This window comes from Salvia miltiorrhiza, chromosome 2, assembly GCF_028751815.1.
Source record: "Salvia miltiorrhiza cultivar Shanhuang (shh) chromosome 2, IMPLAD_Smil_shh, whole genome shotgun sequence".
Taxonomy (NCBI): Eukaryota; Viridiplantae; Streptophyta; class Magnoliopsida; order Lamiales; family Lamiaceae; genus Salvia; species Salvia miltiorrhiza.
Window position 1 is genome coordinate 40,965,662 of NC_080388.1, and position 13,611 is coordinate 40,979,272.

The 13,611-nt window shown below is 40.0% G+C and overlaps 1 protein-coding gene across 1 annotated transcript; it reads left to right on the plus strand.

Annotated features, from left to right (window-relative positions):
* The first annotated feature begins 1,599 nt into the window (after positions 1-1,599).
* LOC131008463 (uncharacterized mitochondrial protein AtMg00310-like) lies at positions 1,600-2,262 on the plus strand. Its single transcript, XM_057935339.1, has one exon. It carries the CDS (start codon positions 1,600-1,602, stop codon positions 2,260-2,262), a length of 663 nt encoding a protein of 220 aa, XP_057791322.1.
* The last annotated feature ends 11,349 nt before the right edge of the window (positions 2,263-13,611 follow it).

The following is a 13,611-nucleotide window of genomic DNA, read 5'->3' on the forward strand; positions in this document are numbered from 1 at the left end:
TGAGGTCCACCAAAATTAAAGAGTTAATTAAGTGTGGAAAACATTCTTCTTCTTCTCACTTAATCTGTTCCACAGTCTGCCGCCGGCGACGGCAACGGCGGTCGTCCCTCACCCTCTATCAAATCGCAAATACCAAATCGCATAGCCAGAAATCAAAAACTAAAAATCAAAAATCAAAAACCAAAAAGTTGCATAGCCAAAAACCAAATCAGACAAATAGCATAACCAGATTCGTCGTCGGGAATCGAGGCCAAGGGCCACGATTAAAGTGCCTGGAATCAGGGGAGATGGAGCTCGGCGGCGGCAGCCCTATGGCTGTGCAGTCGCCGGACTTGAAGGAGAGGTTGAGACGGAGATGAGAGGTTTAGGGGCGTGCGGCGGTGGCTGGTTCGCTAGCTGCTATGCGCGGTCGCCGGAAATCGAAGTTGAGGCGGTGAGTTTAGATCTAGGGTTTGTGAGAGAAGGGCGGCGCCGTGGCTGGGGAAATCGAAACTGAGGCGGTGGTCGTCGGTGTGTGTGTTCTGTGGAGGGGAAGAAAGGGGTGTCAGCGGTCGTGGCTGACGGCGGTGCGGCGGTTGACTGCGGCGAACGAGTCGGTGGAGAAGCAGAGGAGCGAGTCGGTGGAGAAGCGGAGGAGGAGATCCACCGGAACGGTCCTCTTCCGGCGAGGGTCTGTGGTGTGGGTAGGGGGTGAGGAGGCGGTGGCTGCTGGCGGGGGCGGCGGGGTTAGGCGGTGGGGCGAGAGAGAGAGAGAGAGAGAGAAAGGTGGTGGACGGCGGGAGGCAGGAATTCTTTTGGGTGGGAGTTTATTTAATTAGTAGGTTTAGTTAGATTTAATTAGATTAATTAATTAGACTTAATTAAAGTAAATATTTCTATTTTAAGAAAGTGGCCACTTTTAATGGGACAAACTAAAATGGAAAGGTGGCCACATTTATTGGGACAGAGGGAGTATATTTTTTCGTTTAGGTTATGAGCTGAAAAAAGTGTCATAAAAATCAGTATGAGATTCAAATTGTATCATTTTATTTTTATAAATGCGCTTTTATATAGATTTTACATTTGCTAAAATATCATAAAGCAAAATGTGAAATTATAGAATTAATAAAATATAAATAACATAAGAAAAATATAATTTATTAATTCATTATTTTAATATACGGACTCACATTATTCAATAAATTTAATTAAATTAAAATTTTAATAAAAATATAACTATGTTTTGACCAATTAAAAGTTAATTAACCAAATTAAATTGGTGCTACAAGTACTGAAAGGATAGAATACTACACACAAGTATTTATATAAGCTTTAATTAACAGATGAAGTTTGGAAAGATTACTCCTACACGGGGTTTGCGGCAGGGTGACCCGTTGTCCCCGTTCCTCTTCGTTATATGTGCCCAAGGGTTCTCGTCGTTGTTCAATTTTTTTGAGAAGAGAAAGATGTTAAGTCCCAATCATCCCAAATGAGCTTAGCATTAATCATCTTTTCTTCGCCGACGACAGCCTTATTTTCTTTCAGGCGGAAAAAGAACAAGCAGAGGTGGTGAAACGCATTGTGAGTTATTACCAGCGAGCCTCAGGACAACTTATTAATATGGACAAATCGTCCATCACTTACAGTCCGAACACAACAAAAGAGAGTGAAGTGGAGATTGGAAGGGTGCTAGGAGTGAAGGCGAGAGATGGGATTCAAAGATACCTGGGCTTGCCAGCTTTCTCTCTAAGGAAAAAAAGGCTTCAATTTAGGTATTTGAGAGATAGAATGGAGAAGAAAGTACAGACGTGGAGCCAACGAGATTTCTCTGCAGGGGGAAAAGAAGTTCTCATTAAGTCGGTGGTGCAAGCAGTGCCGATTTATGCAATGCAATGCTTTCGATTACCGGACTCGATTTGTGACGACATGCATAGGATTTGTGCGGCGTTTTGGTGGGGTGATAAGGAGAACGAACGGCATTTGCATTGGAAGAGATGGGATAAGTTGTGTATACCCAAAGACAAAGGAGGGATGGGCTTTCGGGACTTTAAAGTTTTTAATAAGGCGTTGGTGGCGAAGCAAGTGTGGCGTATGCTGACGAGGCCGGATTCGCTGGTTACAAGGGTTTTTCGTGCAAAATATTTTAAAGATGGGGATCTATTGAATACACCAGTCCCTGCTCGTGCTTCTTATGTGTGGAGATCCATGGCTTGGAGCCGAGAGATCATAAAAGATGGTATGGGATGGAAGATGGGCAATGGACATAACATCTGTATTTTTTAGGATAACTGGGTTATGGGGCTGCATGGGAAGTTAGAGGGACGTGGAACGATGGGGGAAAGAGCGAGGGTGGTGGAGCTATTGAATGATCAGCGGGATTGGGACGAGCATAAGGTTGTTGGGGCGTTTTGGCCCCATGAAGTGGAAAGAATTCTGAAAACTCTGATCGGGGCTATTCATGAGGAAGATAGGAGGTATTGGAAACATTCTCAAGATGGCAATTTTTCTGTGAAGTCGGCATATTTGATGGCCATGGGCTATTACACGATGTCGGATAATAGTAGCACGGAGGATCGTAAGAAATGGGGAAGGTTGGTGTGGAACACTACGATTCCACCAAAGGTCAAGATTTTTGTGTGGAGGGCGCTTCATAATATCATTCCGGCGATGGCAAATTTACGGCAACATCACGTTCCGACAGAAGGAAATTGCGAGTTGTGTTACAGTCATTGGGGTACTACTGACCATATTCTTCTCTATTGTTCAAGAATAGCAGGTATTTGGAAGGGGACTCCTTTCTGGGATGTTTTGAAAAAGGCGAAAGGCATGAAGATGATTGATATTGCTGAAATTGTGGTGGAGGTAGTGGAGAAAGATGATTATAATTTATGGTGTATGGTGTTATGGAAAATTTGGGGTTATGTGTGTAGATTGCGCCATAAGACAGATGAGCATAACCATATGCCTACTGTAGAAGAGTGCCGGGCTGCGCTGGAAGCTTTTGAGGCTTCTAAGCCGATAGCAGGTGTTGATAGCTGGCTGGGGATGAAGCTTGGGAAGAGAGAATGGGTGAAACCGAGGAGAGGTCGGTTTAGAGTGGACGTTGATGCTCGGTATAATCTGGAAAAAAGGGAGTTTGGAGCAGGAATCATAGTGCGTGATTTCGAAGGCAGAATTCTGGTTGCAGCTGCGAAGAAAACCTCGGTGACGACGAGCTCTATGATGGCGGAGGTGATGGCCGTCGTTCATGGCATTATTTTATGCGCTGAAATGGAGATAGCGCCAGTGGAGATATTCACGGATTCGGTGCTTGCGGCGAGAGCGATGATGGATGAGGAGGAGTCAGCCCGATGTTTACCGGAAGATATTCAAGATATTATGGAGGTGGCTCGACAGAATTTGCTGATTGATGTTCACCATGTTTTTCGTGAAGCAAACGCAGCTGCACATTCCCTTACTAAGTTTGCTGGTAGATCACAAGTTTCTAAGTGTTGGTCTTGTAATTTTCCGGTGTGGCTTTGTGACATAGCCGCTGCAGACATTTCTTAATACAAGTTTGTGTTTCTCCCCTCAAAAAAAAATTAAGAGATGAAGTTTGATTAAAAATCAATGTGCAGTAATAACACATTGAGAATTCTAGAATGTCGCATTGAGAATTCTAGAATGTCGCATAGGTAATTTGATTTTCCTACTATAAAGAAGAAGATAAACCCCACTTATTTTAAGGCGTAAAATGAATTTTGAGCTATTATAAATAAGACATCATAATGTAAATTTTGGGTTATTATTAGTGAGAATACGAAAGTTCTTGACTCCGTACCGTAGTAATACAAGATTTTATTTTGTGGCTGAAAATTAATGCCTACAGAATGTCATATTTTTCTTGGCCACTTTTACTGTTTTACATAGCATTTTATGTGACTTCATTTCAATTGAGCTTTAGCTACAAATAATCAAAGATCCATTGCCGTTATGAGAAATTTTTGTGTGGTCGATGCTATTTTTATATGAATCAATATGCGAAAGTGACTTCTTCAAATATCCATCTTAAATGTTTCGAAACTGACATCATTATAAGAAAACAGATAAATTTTTAGAATTAAATACAAATTAGAAATATCTACCCCCTTCTATTTTTTATACCACGTCTTTACAAACAAGAGAACTTAATTTTTGTAGAATATATAAAATGCCCAGCCCGAAACCTCTTTCTCATGCCGAAATACACCAATCAAGAAATTTCTATGGCCAATTACTAAATATATATACATATATATATATATATAGGGGAAGGCTAAAATAAGAACGCTTCTTAAAATATAAATTAGGAACCATTTTCAGTCCTTAGATCATCAAGATCTACGGTTGATTCATCACCTTGTTGGATAAATTCATGGTCCTGAGTTCGAATTCCAAATGTAGCAAAAAATTATTTTTCGCAATTCATGCCTTTATACAGTTTATTCATGCGTGCTATAGATAAAATTCATGCATTTTTGCTGGTTCGTAATTCTTAAAATAAGGGTGGTTTATTGAATAACCGCCCCCTATATATATATATATATATATATATATATATATATATATATATATATATATATAAGGGTTGATTGCCGTAAAATTAAAAAGCTTTTTGAGATTTCGCGATATTCTTACTAATTTAAAAATCGGTGTAGGAATACACGAATTGAGAATTCGTTTTTAATGTTCCCAAAATTAAAAAATCCCCTCAATTTGAAGCTGACATGGACACCAGAATGTCCAGCATGGCAATGTCGGCCAGCTAAAGAAATGACGACGTTTAGTTTTAATCAAAACGTCGTTTTGATTTCCAACTACAATTTAAAAAAAAATCTTGATTTTATATTGGCGAAATTACCGGCGGCAAACTTACCGCCGGTAATTACCGGCGGCCCTACGACGGCAAAACAAGGCGGGTCATTTTTTTTGTTTACCGGCGGCGTTACCGGCGGCATTGTCGCCGCCGTGCCGCCGGTATTTATAAAATAATTGAATTTAATTTTAAATTTAAATACAATGGGGATTACCGGCGGCATGGCCGACGGTAATTAGCGGCGGCATTTTGTTAAATTAAATAGGCCTCCAGATCCCCTTTTCACGCAGACCTTATGCCTCCCTCCAGACCCTCCCTGCCGCGCGTTCCCCCCCCCCGCCCCAGTCGCCGCCTCGCCGACCCCCAGCCGCCGCCGCCGAGCCACCGCCGCCGTCAGTCTACCGCCGCCGGCCAGCCACCCCTGCAGGTATTATTTCTCTCTCTCTTTCTCTTTATCTCACTTTCACATCTCATTTAATTTATTTCTTTAACATTTCAGTTGAACGACGTCGCGCCGCTGCCGACACCGCCATCGCCACCGCTCCGCCGCCGACCGCTACCGTATGCTTTCGTTCTCGTTATTTGATTTATTTATTAATTATTTTATTAGATTAAAATTAATATTAATTAGATTAATTTTAATTAATTTATAATATTTGAAGTATGATTAATTAATTTTAAATTTGTTTTTTAATATTATTTTGTTAGAATCTAATTAATGTTAATTTGATTAATTTTAATTAATTTATAATATGTGAAGTATGATTAATTTTAATTAGTTAAATTAATTTTAAATTTGTTTTTACAATCTAATTAATAATTTTTTGGAGTTTGATTAATTTTAAATTAAAGTTTGATTAATTATAAAGCATGATTAATTTTAAGTATGAATTTGTTAGAGATTTATTTATGTTAAATAATTTTGTTAAATGAAGTATGATTAATTGAATTTTAAGTATGCTAGTATGTGTTTATCATGAAATGGAATCTTAAGCATGATGATATTAAGCATGCTAGTATGTGATTATTTATCATGAATTTTAAGCATGATTAATTTCAAGTATGATTAATTGAATTTTAAGTAAGCTAGTATGTGATTATTTATCATGAATTTTAAGCATGATTAATTTCAAGTATGATTACATGAATTTTAAGTATGCTAGTATTTTATTAATTGATATTATATATTGTGGGATAGATTTAATCAATTTCTTAAGGATATTCTCCCTTTGGGATAGTAATTGATTATTTCTTAAGAATCTTCTCCCAACAAATGATTGTTTTAAATTTTATTACTTTATTTTTTTATTGCTTTATATGTATTGTATTATTGCTTCGACATTGGGGGGCCGGGTAGACCTAGTATAGGCTTAGTAAATTAGGACCACTATGGTCACTATAGCTGCTGGTAGAGTCGAGCACTTGGTAGTTAGGATAGTGGGGTTATGCTGTCGAAATTTCGTTTGATTCAAGTAATTTATGATATTTTATTTATTTATTTCAATTAGAATTTGCAAGAATGAGTGATAATCACATGTGGATGTATGCGAGATACAATGATCGTTCTGCATTTAAAACGGGGCTGGAGAGTTTCCTTGATTATGCGATAAATCAAACGGCGTATACAGATGGAGTAGGTAACATTAAGTGCCCGTGTAAGAAGTGTAACAATGAAGCCTTTTTATATGTACCTACAGTCAGAAAACATGTTACTAGGCGTGGATTTGTCCACAATTACACAACTTGGGTTTATCACGGGGAAGCACCGATGTGTATGGCGACAGAACATGCTGGACCTAGTAATTACCAAGTAATGGATGAGGATGATGGGTCATACAATAACTACGAAAGGATGGTGCATGATCATGCTAGATCTAGTAATTATCAAGATGTGTCAAATCTGGAGGAGCCGCCCAATCCTGACGCTCAACATATTTACGACATGTTGAACGCGGCCGATAATCCATTGTAGCCATCCTGTGACACTTACTCACAGTTATCCTGGATGACTCAATTCATGAGCATAAAGGCTGGAAGTCACATGTCAGAGAGAACTTACAATCAGTTGTCTTCGATGTTTCGAAATGCTTTATCGAAGGATAACAACTGTCCAGAAGACTTCTATAGTACGAAGAGAAATCTGCGCGGTTTGGGTTTGCCCGTGGAAAAGATCGATTGTTGTGTTAATAATTGTATGTTGTATTGGGGGGGGAAACTAGTGAGCTACATAGTTGTATGTTCTGTGACCAATCACGATATAAGGAGAATTTGCGTGCAACTGGAAGTCGTTGAAAGAAACAGGTGCCCGCCAAATAGATGCACTATTTTCCTTTGACGCCCCGACTGCAGAGGTTGTTTGCATCTGCAGCAACAACCGAGAGTATGCGTTGGCATGCGACTTCAACAGACGATGGGGTTATGTGCCACCCGGCAAACTCTCCGGCTTGGAAACACTTGAATTCAGTTTATCTTGAATTTGCTCAAGAGACCAGAAATGTGAGATTAGGTCTATCTACAGATGGTTTTGCCCCCTTTGCACAATCAGGACGTCAATATTCTTCTTGGCCGGTCCCTTAAATGAGATTGAAACGTACTCCGGCTATTTTGTGAATGGCTATAGATTTCACATTATTGATCGTGATAGGGACAGTGCGACTGTGAACAGTGGAGTTTGCATTAAAGGCTCGGTCTATGACAGAGATGTGCTAGACTTTTATGGGCGTCTGCAAGAGGTTTGCGTGCTGGAGTATCCAGGGTATCCAATTAAGAAGACAGTCTTGTTCAAATGTGAATGGTTTGACTTGTCGGCTCAGGGAACTTCTATTGATACGGACTTCAAGTTGGTTTCAGTGAACCATACAAGAAGATATAAGAAGTATGATCCCTTTGTTTTAGCGAGTCATGCAGTTCAAGTGTTTTACTGCCCCTATCCCAGTATGAACCAATCAAAGAAAAACTGGTGGTCAGCATGCAAGGTCAACGCAAGATCAAAGGTTCAGGTCTCTACTGGCGCATCTAATTCAACATTAGATCAACCATTCCAAGAAGAGGTTGTTACTATTATGTCTACCCACACAACTATAGGCATTGACCAGCCACTTCTTCTTCATCCCCTCGGTGGAATCGTCGACATTGACGATGACGATGAACCAGAATCAGATGATCAACCGTTGACATCTGATGACGACGATAGTGATGATGACAGTAGTGTTGGTTAGGGAACATATTGATGATAGACATAATTGTATTTCTAACTGTTATTTGATAATGTATTTGTTTGTACCCAGTATTTGATAATGTATTTGTTTGTACCCAGTATTTGATAATGTATTTGTTTGTTTGGTTGATGGATAGTAGGGGTTATGCTGTCGAAATTTCGTTAGATTCAAGTAATTCATGATATTTTATGTGTGTCAATGCTTATCTAATTAAATAAATTTGAAACAGGTAACATGTCTCAGCGTAGAAGTTTATTTTCGTTTGGTCGATCTGGTCGGTCTGATCGGGATGAGCAGCCGACTGATGACACATCTGATGGGTCCGGTACAGGGATTTCTGCGACTCCTGAGACTCCCCAGGCCTCTAGTAGTTCACGGGCTAGACGGCCCAGAGGCCCTACAGCTGCCGACATCAGGAACAACTCGACTAAGGAAGCACATGGGAGGATTGTCTTTTAGAGGATGCATAATGGGTAAGTATTTTAATTTAAATCATTATTTTTCGTATAGCAAACAAATCCTTAAATTAGTTTTACACAATGCTTTGATGGAGCCAGTGGGCCTAGCCAAAGCCTGCACTAAAGCATTTAAGAGGGTGGATAACCCAGGCGGGTACACTTGGAGGTTGACTCCCCCGGCTGTGAAGGATTCGTACTTTGCCGAATTACAGGTATGATTGAATTTATAGTGCATATAAATTTATCATTATCTATTGTAAAATGTTATATATTAAATTAACTATTTCTTTCAACAGAAAGAGTTTGCTTGGTCGCCTGAGGACGAGCTATTGGTCAGGGCGATGTGGGAACAGAAAGCCAGCAAGAGGTACAGTGACATGATGAGTGACTACAAGAGGAAGCTCAGGGCTAGTACCGATGAAGGTCGGGAGATGGATAGACCCCTCTGGATGTCTGCCGAATTCTGGACAGGACTCCAGGCATACTGGAGTCAGGAGGCTGTTCAGGCCGTTTCCCAGCGAGCACGTGCGAACCGGATGTCTGAGCCCGATGGACCCGGTACAGAGATCAGCAGGCACGTGGGAGGGTCTCAGTCCACTCGTATCCTGCAGCAGAGTCCGGTTAGTAATTATCAAATAAATTCATAAGTAATATATATATATATATATATATATATATAATATCGCAAATAATAACTTATTTATCTTATATGCATGCATGGACAGAGCTTGGAGACTAGACTTCCCCCGGCTGCACAGAACTATAGCACCTTCCTCCGCCTCCACATGCGCGAGGATGGAACTTTTCTGTCACCGAGGGATGAGAGACTAGATGTAAGCGTTTAAGTTTAATCAAATATTAGTAATTTATAGTGAAATGTATTTATTTTAATACAATTTTCAATTGTTATGTCTGAATTAGGCGGAGATTCGTCGCATTGCTGTTGAGACTGGGCGAGAGGACCGGCTGCCTGAGATCTACTTGGAGGTCGTACGGCCCGACAGGTCCCGACTTTACGGCACTGGAAGTAGGGTTGTAAATGAATCGAATATTTTTGCTCGATTCGAGATTCGATTCGAAATTGCCCTATTCGAATTCGAAATTATTCGATTCGTATTCGATAATAAATATTCGATTCGATTCGATTAATATTCAAATACTTATATGAAATTATGATATTCGATTCGATATTCGTAGATATTCGATTCGATATATATATATATATATATATATATATATATATATATTATATTTTAATTATAATTTTATAATATCTAACTTTTAATTTTAGCACTCCTTTAAAAAAATCTAATTATATATATATACATATATATATATAATATTAATATTTTAATTAAAATTTTTATAATATTTAACTTCTAATTTTAACCCTCCTTTATTTTTATTTTTTTAATTCTAAGTTTCTAACCCTAATTCTAACTAAAGAGAGGCGCCGCTCCCTATCATTTTTTCCAAATCTGATAGGGCTTCTCTTCTCCAGAATCTCCACACTTCTCCGCGACCTCCGCGACGTCGCCCATCGCCCAGCTTCTCCGCCGCAGCGTCGCTCTCTTCGGCTCTCCCCCAACACCGTGCCTTCTCTCAACCATCGGTGCTGCTCTGCTGCTGTTGCGCGCGCAGGTGTGCTGGCTGCTGCTGTTCTGTGCGCGCCGGTGCGCTCGGTGCTGCTGCTGTTCTGTGCGCGCTCGGTGCGCTCGCGCCGGTACAGCTCTTGGTCAGATCTGAAGCTCTGGTTCCTGCTGCCGTCGAGGAGACGTCCTCAGCTCGGGATCCCCCTGAAATCGATCAGACTAGCAAGAGTACTCTTCACCCAATCGATCAGCGCCGCCCCACCCTGCCGACCGCCACTCCACCACCCAATCGACCGTCGCGCCGCCTGCATCTGCTGCTCGTCGCCGCGCCGCCTGCATCGCCCCCACACAGCCAGCCTTCTCTTCTACTTTGTAAATGCTAAATGATGAAATTTTGGAAAATTAGAGTATCATCAAAATTGGTTTTAAGTGTTGATCTCTCCTGCTTCGTAAATGCAATATGATTAGATTTTGAAAAATTAGAATAGCATACAAATTGGTTTAGATATCAGGAGCTTTCATTTTATTGATACTTTTGTTTCTTCTACTTTTTGAAATGTTGAAATACAGAATCACTTGATATTCTTGCAGGAATATCACAATTGTGTTCCATTGTAGTGTTATGTTGAGGATTCTCGTAGTGGAATTATCACTTGAATATTTATTTAATTTTTTTTTTCATTTAGAATTTCGAATCGAATATTTTCGAATCGAATAATATAGAATACAAGTCGAATACTCGAATCGAATATTCGAATCGAGTATTCGATTCGAAAAATTAAGGTACATTTAAAAGACGAATCGAATACTCGAATCGAATCGAATAATTCGAATATAGCAACGAATCGAATACCGAATCAAGTTCAATATTCGACATCGAATCGAATCACGAATCGAATATTAGTACCATTTCACGAATACGAATCGAATATGTTGATATTCGCTTCGATTCGATTCGATTACAACCCTAACTGGAAGTGCCGGTAGGAGCCAGGTTAGTAGGGGGTCTTCTCAAAGCACAGGCACTTCCATGATGTCTCAGCAGCTGTATGAGACACGGATCTCCACGCTGGAAGAGCGCCTTCAGGCCGAACAAGCAGCACGTGAGGCCGAACGAGAGGCTTCTCGAGTAGAACGTGAGGCCCTCGAGCAGTGTATGGCTCAATTCGAGGAGTTCATGAGGCGGTCGGGTCAGCTACCTTGAGCAGCACTTCATGTTTTGGAACTATTAATTTCATGTTTTGGACTATTTAATTCATGTTTTGGAACTATTTGTTTGAACTATGTTTAGGAACAAAATTACACTTGCACTTTCTTTTTACATTTATGTTATGTTGAGCAACTATTAATTTCATGTTTTCAAACAACATTACAATTACTTCGTAACAAAGTAATAAATTCAAAATAACGACGAACGGAAATAAATTCAAATTACTTATCTTATAACAAATTATCTCCCTTGTTTTTTATAAAAATAAGGACGTATGGTAATAAATTCAAAATACAATTATTAAAATAAAAAACTTATGGTGTATAAACTAGATTGATTAAAAATAATAATAATAATAATAATAATAATAATAATAATAATAATAATAATAATAATAATAATAATAATAATAATAATAATAAATTAATAAATTAATAAATAAATACTTTTGCAACATAAAAATAAAGACAAAAACGAGTTCGATCCGTAATTAACAGCATCTCATGGATACCATCTCGATATATTATAAGGTTATGAATATATGATTTTGTGTTGAATTAGACTTTAAATGAATTAATAGGTACTATATATATCAATAATACGAGTGTTCTGTACTGGTGAGCATTCGAAAGGAACTTCAAAGTTAAGCGTGCTTGAATTAGAGCACAACTAAGATGGGTGACCGACTGGGAAGTTCGTCTAACTTATGAAATAAATAAATAAATAAATAAATAAATAATAAATAAATAAATAATAATAAATAAATAAATAAAAATAATTAATTGATTAATTAAATTACAAAAAAAATAATGCCGCCGGCAATTAGCGGCGGCATTTTTACCGCCGGTAATGAAATAATCTCCGGCAGGATTCACCGTCGCCGTCCGGTGAATATTACCGGCGGCAAAATCGCCGCTGGTAATTACCGGCGACGTATTGCCGCCGGTAATGAGCCGGCAGGTCTCCGCCGTTCACCGAGGAAATATAACGGCGGGACCTACCGCCGTTAAGTACCGGCGGCGTATTTTGCCGCCGGTAATTGTGTTACTGACGAGAAAATTACCGGCGGCGTATCGCCGCTGGTAGTTCAATTTCCGCCGGCCGCCTCGCCATTACCGACGGCAAACGCCGCCGGTAATCAAATGTTTTTTTGTAGTAATTCCACTGCCGAGCTTGAACTTTCAGCGACCAGACCACCACTGCCGCCGAGACCAGAACATCCCTACTGCCGCCCATCTCAAGCCACCGCTGCCGATTCTACCTCAATTTCCACCACCACCGCGGCCGATTCCACCTCAATTTCCACCGTAGCAATAGCCACCGCCGCTAGACCAGAACACCCCTAGCGCAGTCGCCGCCATTGCTCCTCCCACAACTAGCCGTGGTGATCACCACCACAACCCTCACCTCTACCGAGCTCCATCTCTTCGCCAAAAATCCCCCAATTTTCAAAATCGCGGCCTCTGAAAATCGCGCCTTAGCCACCCACAGCAGAGAGAGAGATCGAGAAGTGGTGGTTGAGAGGTTTCCGTAATCGCGCCCTAAGACACCTAAATCGCGGCCGCCTCCGAAATCGTGCATAGAGAGAGATTGAGAAGAAGGGGAGAGCGGCTGTTTTGAGAGGTAAAAGGGAGGGGACGTCGTCCGTGCTGAGATGGGTAGGGGTAGCGCGGCCGCCTTCTTCTCTTCGCGGCAACATTCTTCTCGCCGGGGGAAGGGAGAAGGTTTGGGTGGGGCGGTTTGGCCGGAGGAGATTTGGGGGATGTGGTGGTCGGGAGGGTTGGGGAAGGGGGAAGGTTTGGGGGGTGTTTGGGAATGGGGGGTAGGTTTGGGGGTGTTTGGGGAATGAGGTGGGTTTTTTTCTATTTTTTTTATAAATTAATTTATTAACAAATTATTATATTTTATTAAAATAAAATTATTAAAAAAATAAAAAATGACATGTTATAGCTAGTTGGCATATAATTGACAAGTTATAGGTGTTTGCCATGTCATCTCACCGAATTTTTTAATTTTGGAAATATTAAGAATAAATTATTGATTCATGTATTTCTACACCGATTTTTAAATTGGTGAGAATATCGCGAAATCTCAAAAAGCTTTTTAATTTTACGGCAATTAACCCTATATATAAATCATACATATAAATACACCAATTCATTAACCTATAAAAAACTAATTTTAGCCGCGCGATTACTAAACATATATATAAATCAATAAATTAACTACAAAAAAACGCTGAAATATCGGCGGGAATTACCGGCGGCACAACGACGGCAAACAAGGCGACCCGCCTTTTAAATTTACCGGCGGCGTGGTC

What these genes read in the sequence shown, in the direction of transcription:
- LOC131008463 (XM_057935339.1), top strand. Translation starts at nt 1,600, where the DNA reads ATGGACAAATCGTCCATCACTTACAGTCCGAACACAACAAAAGAGAGT.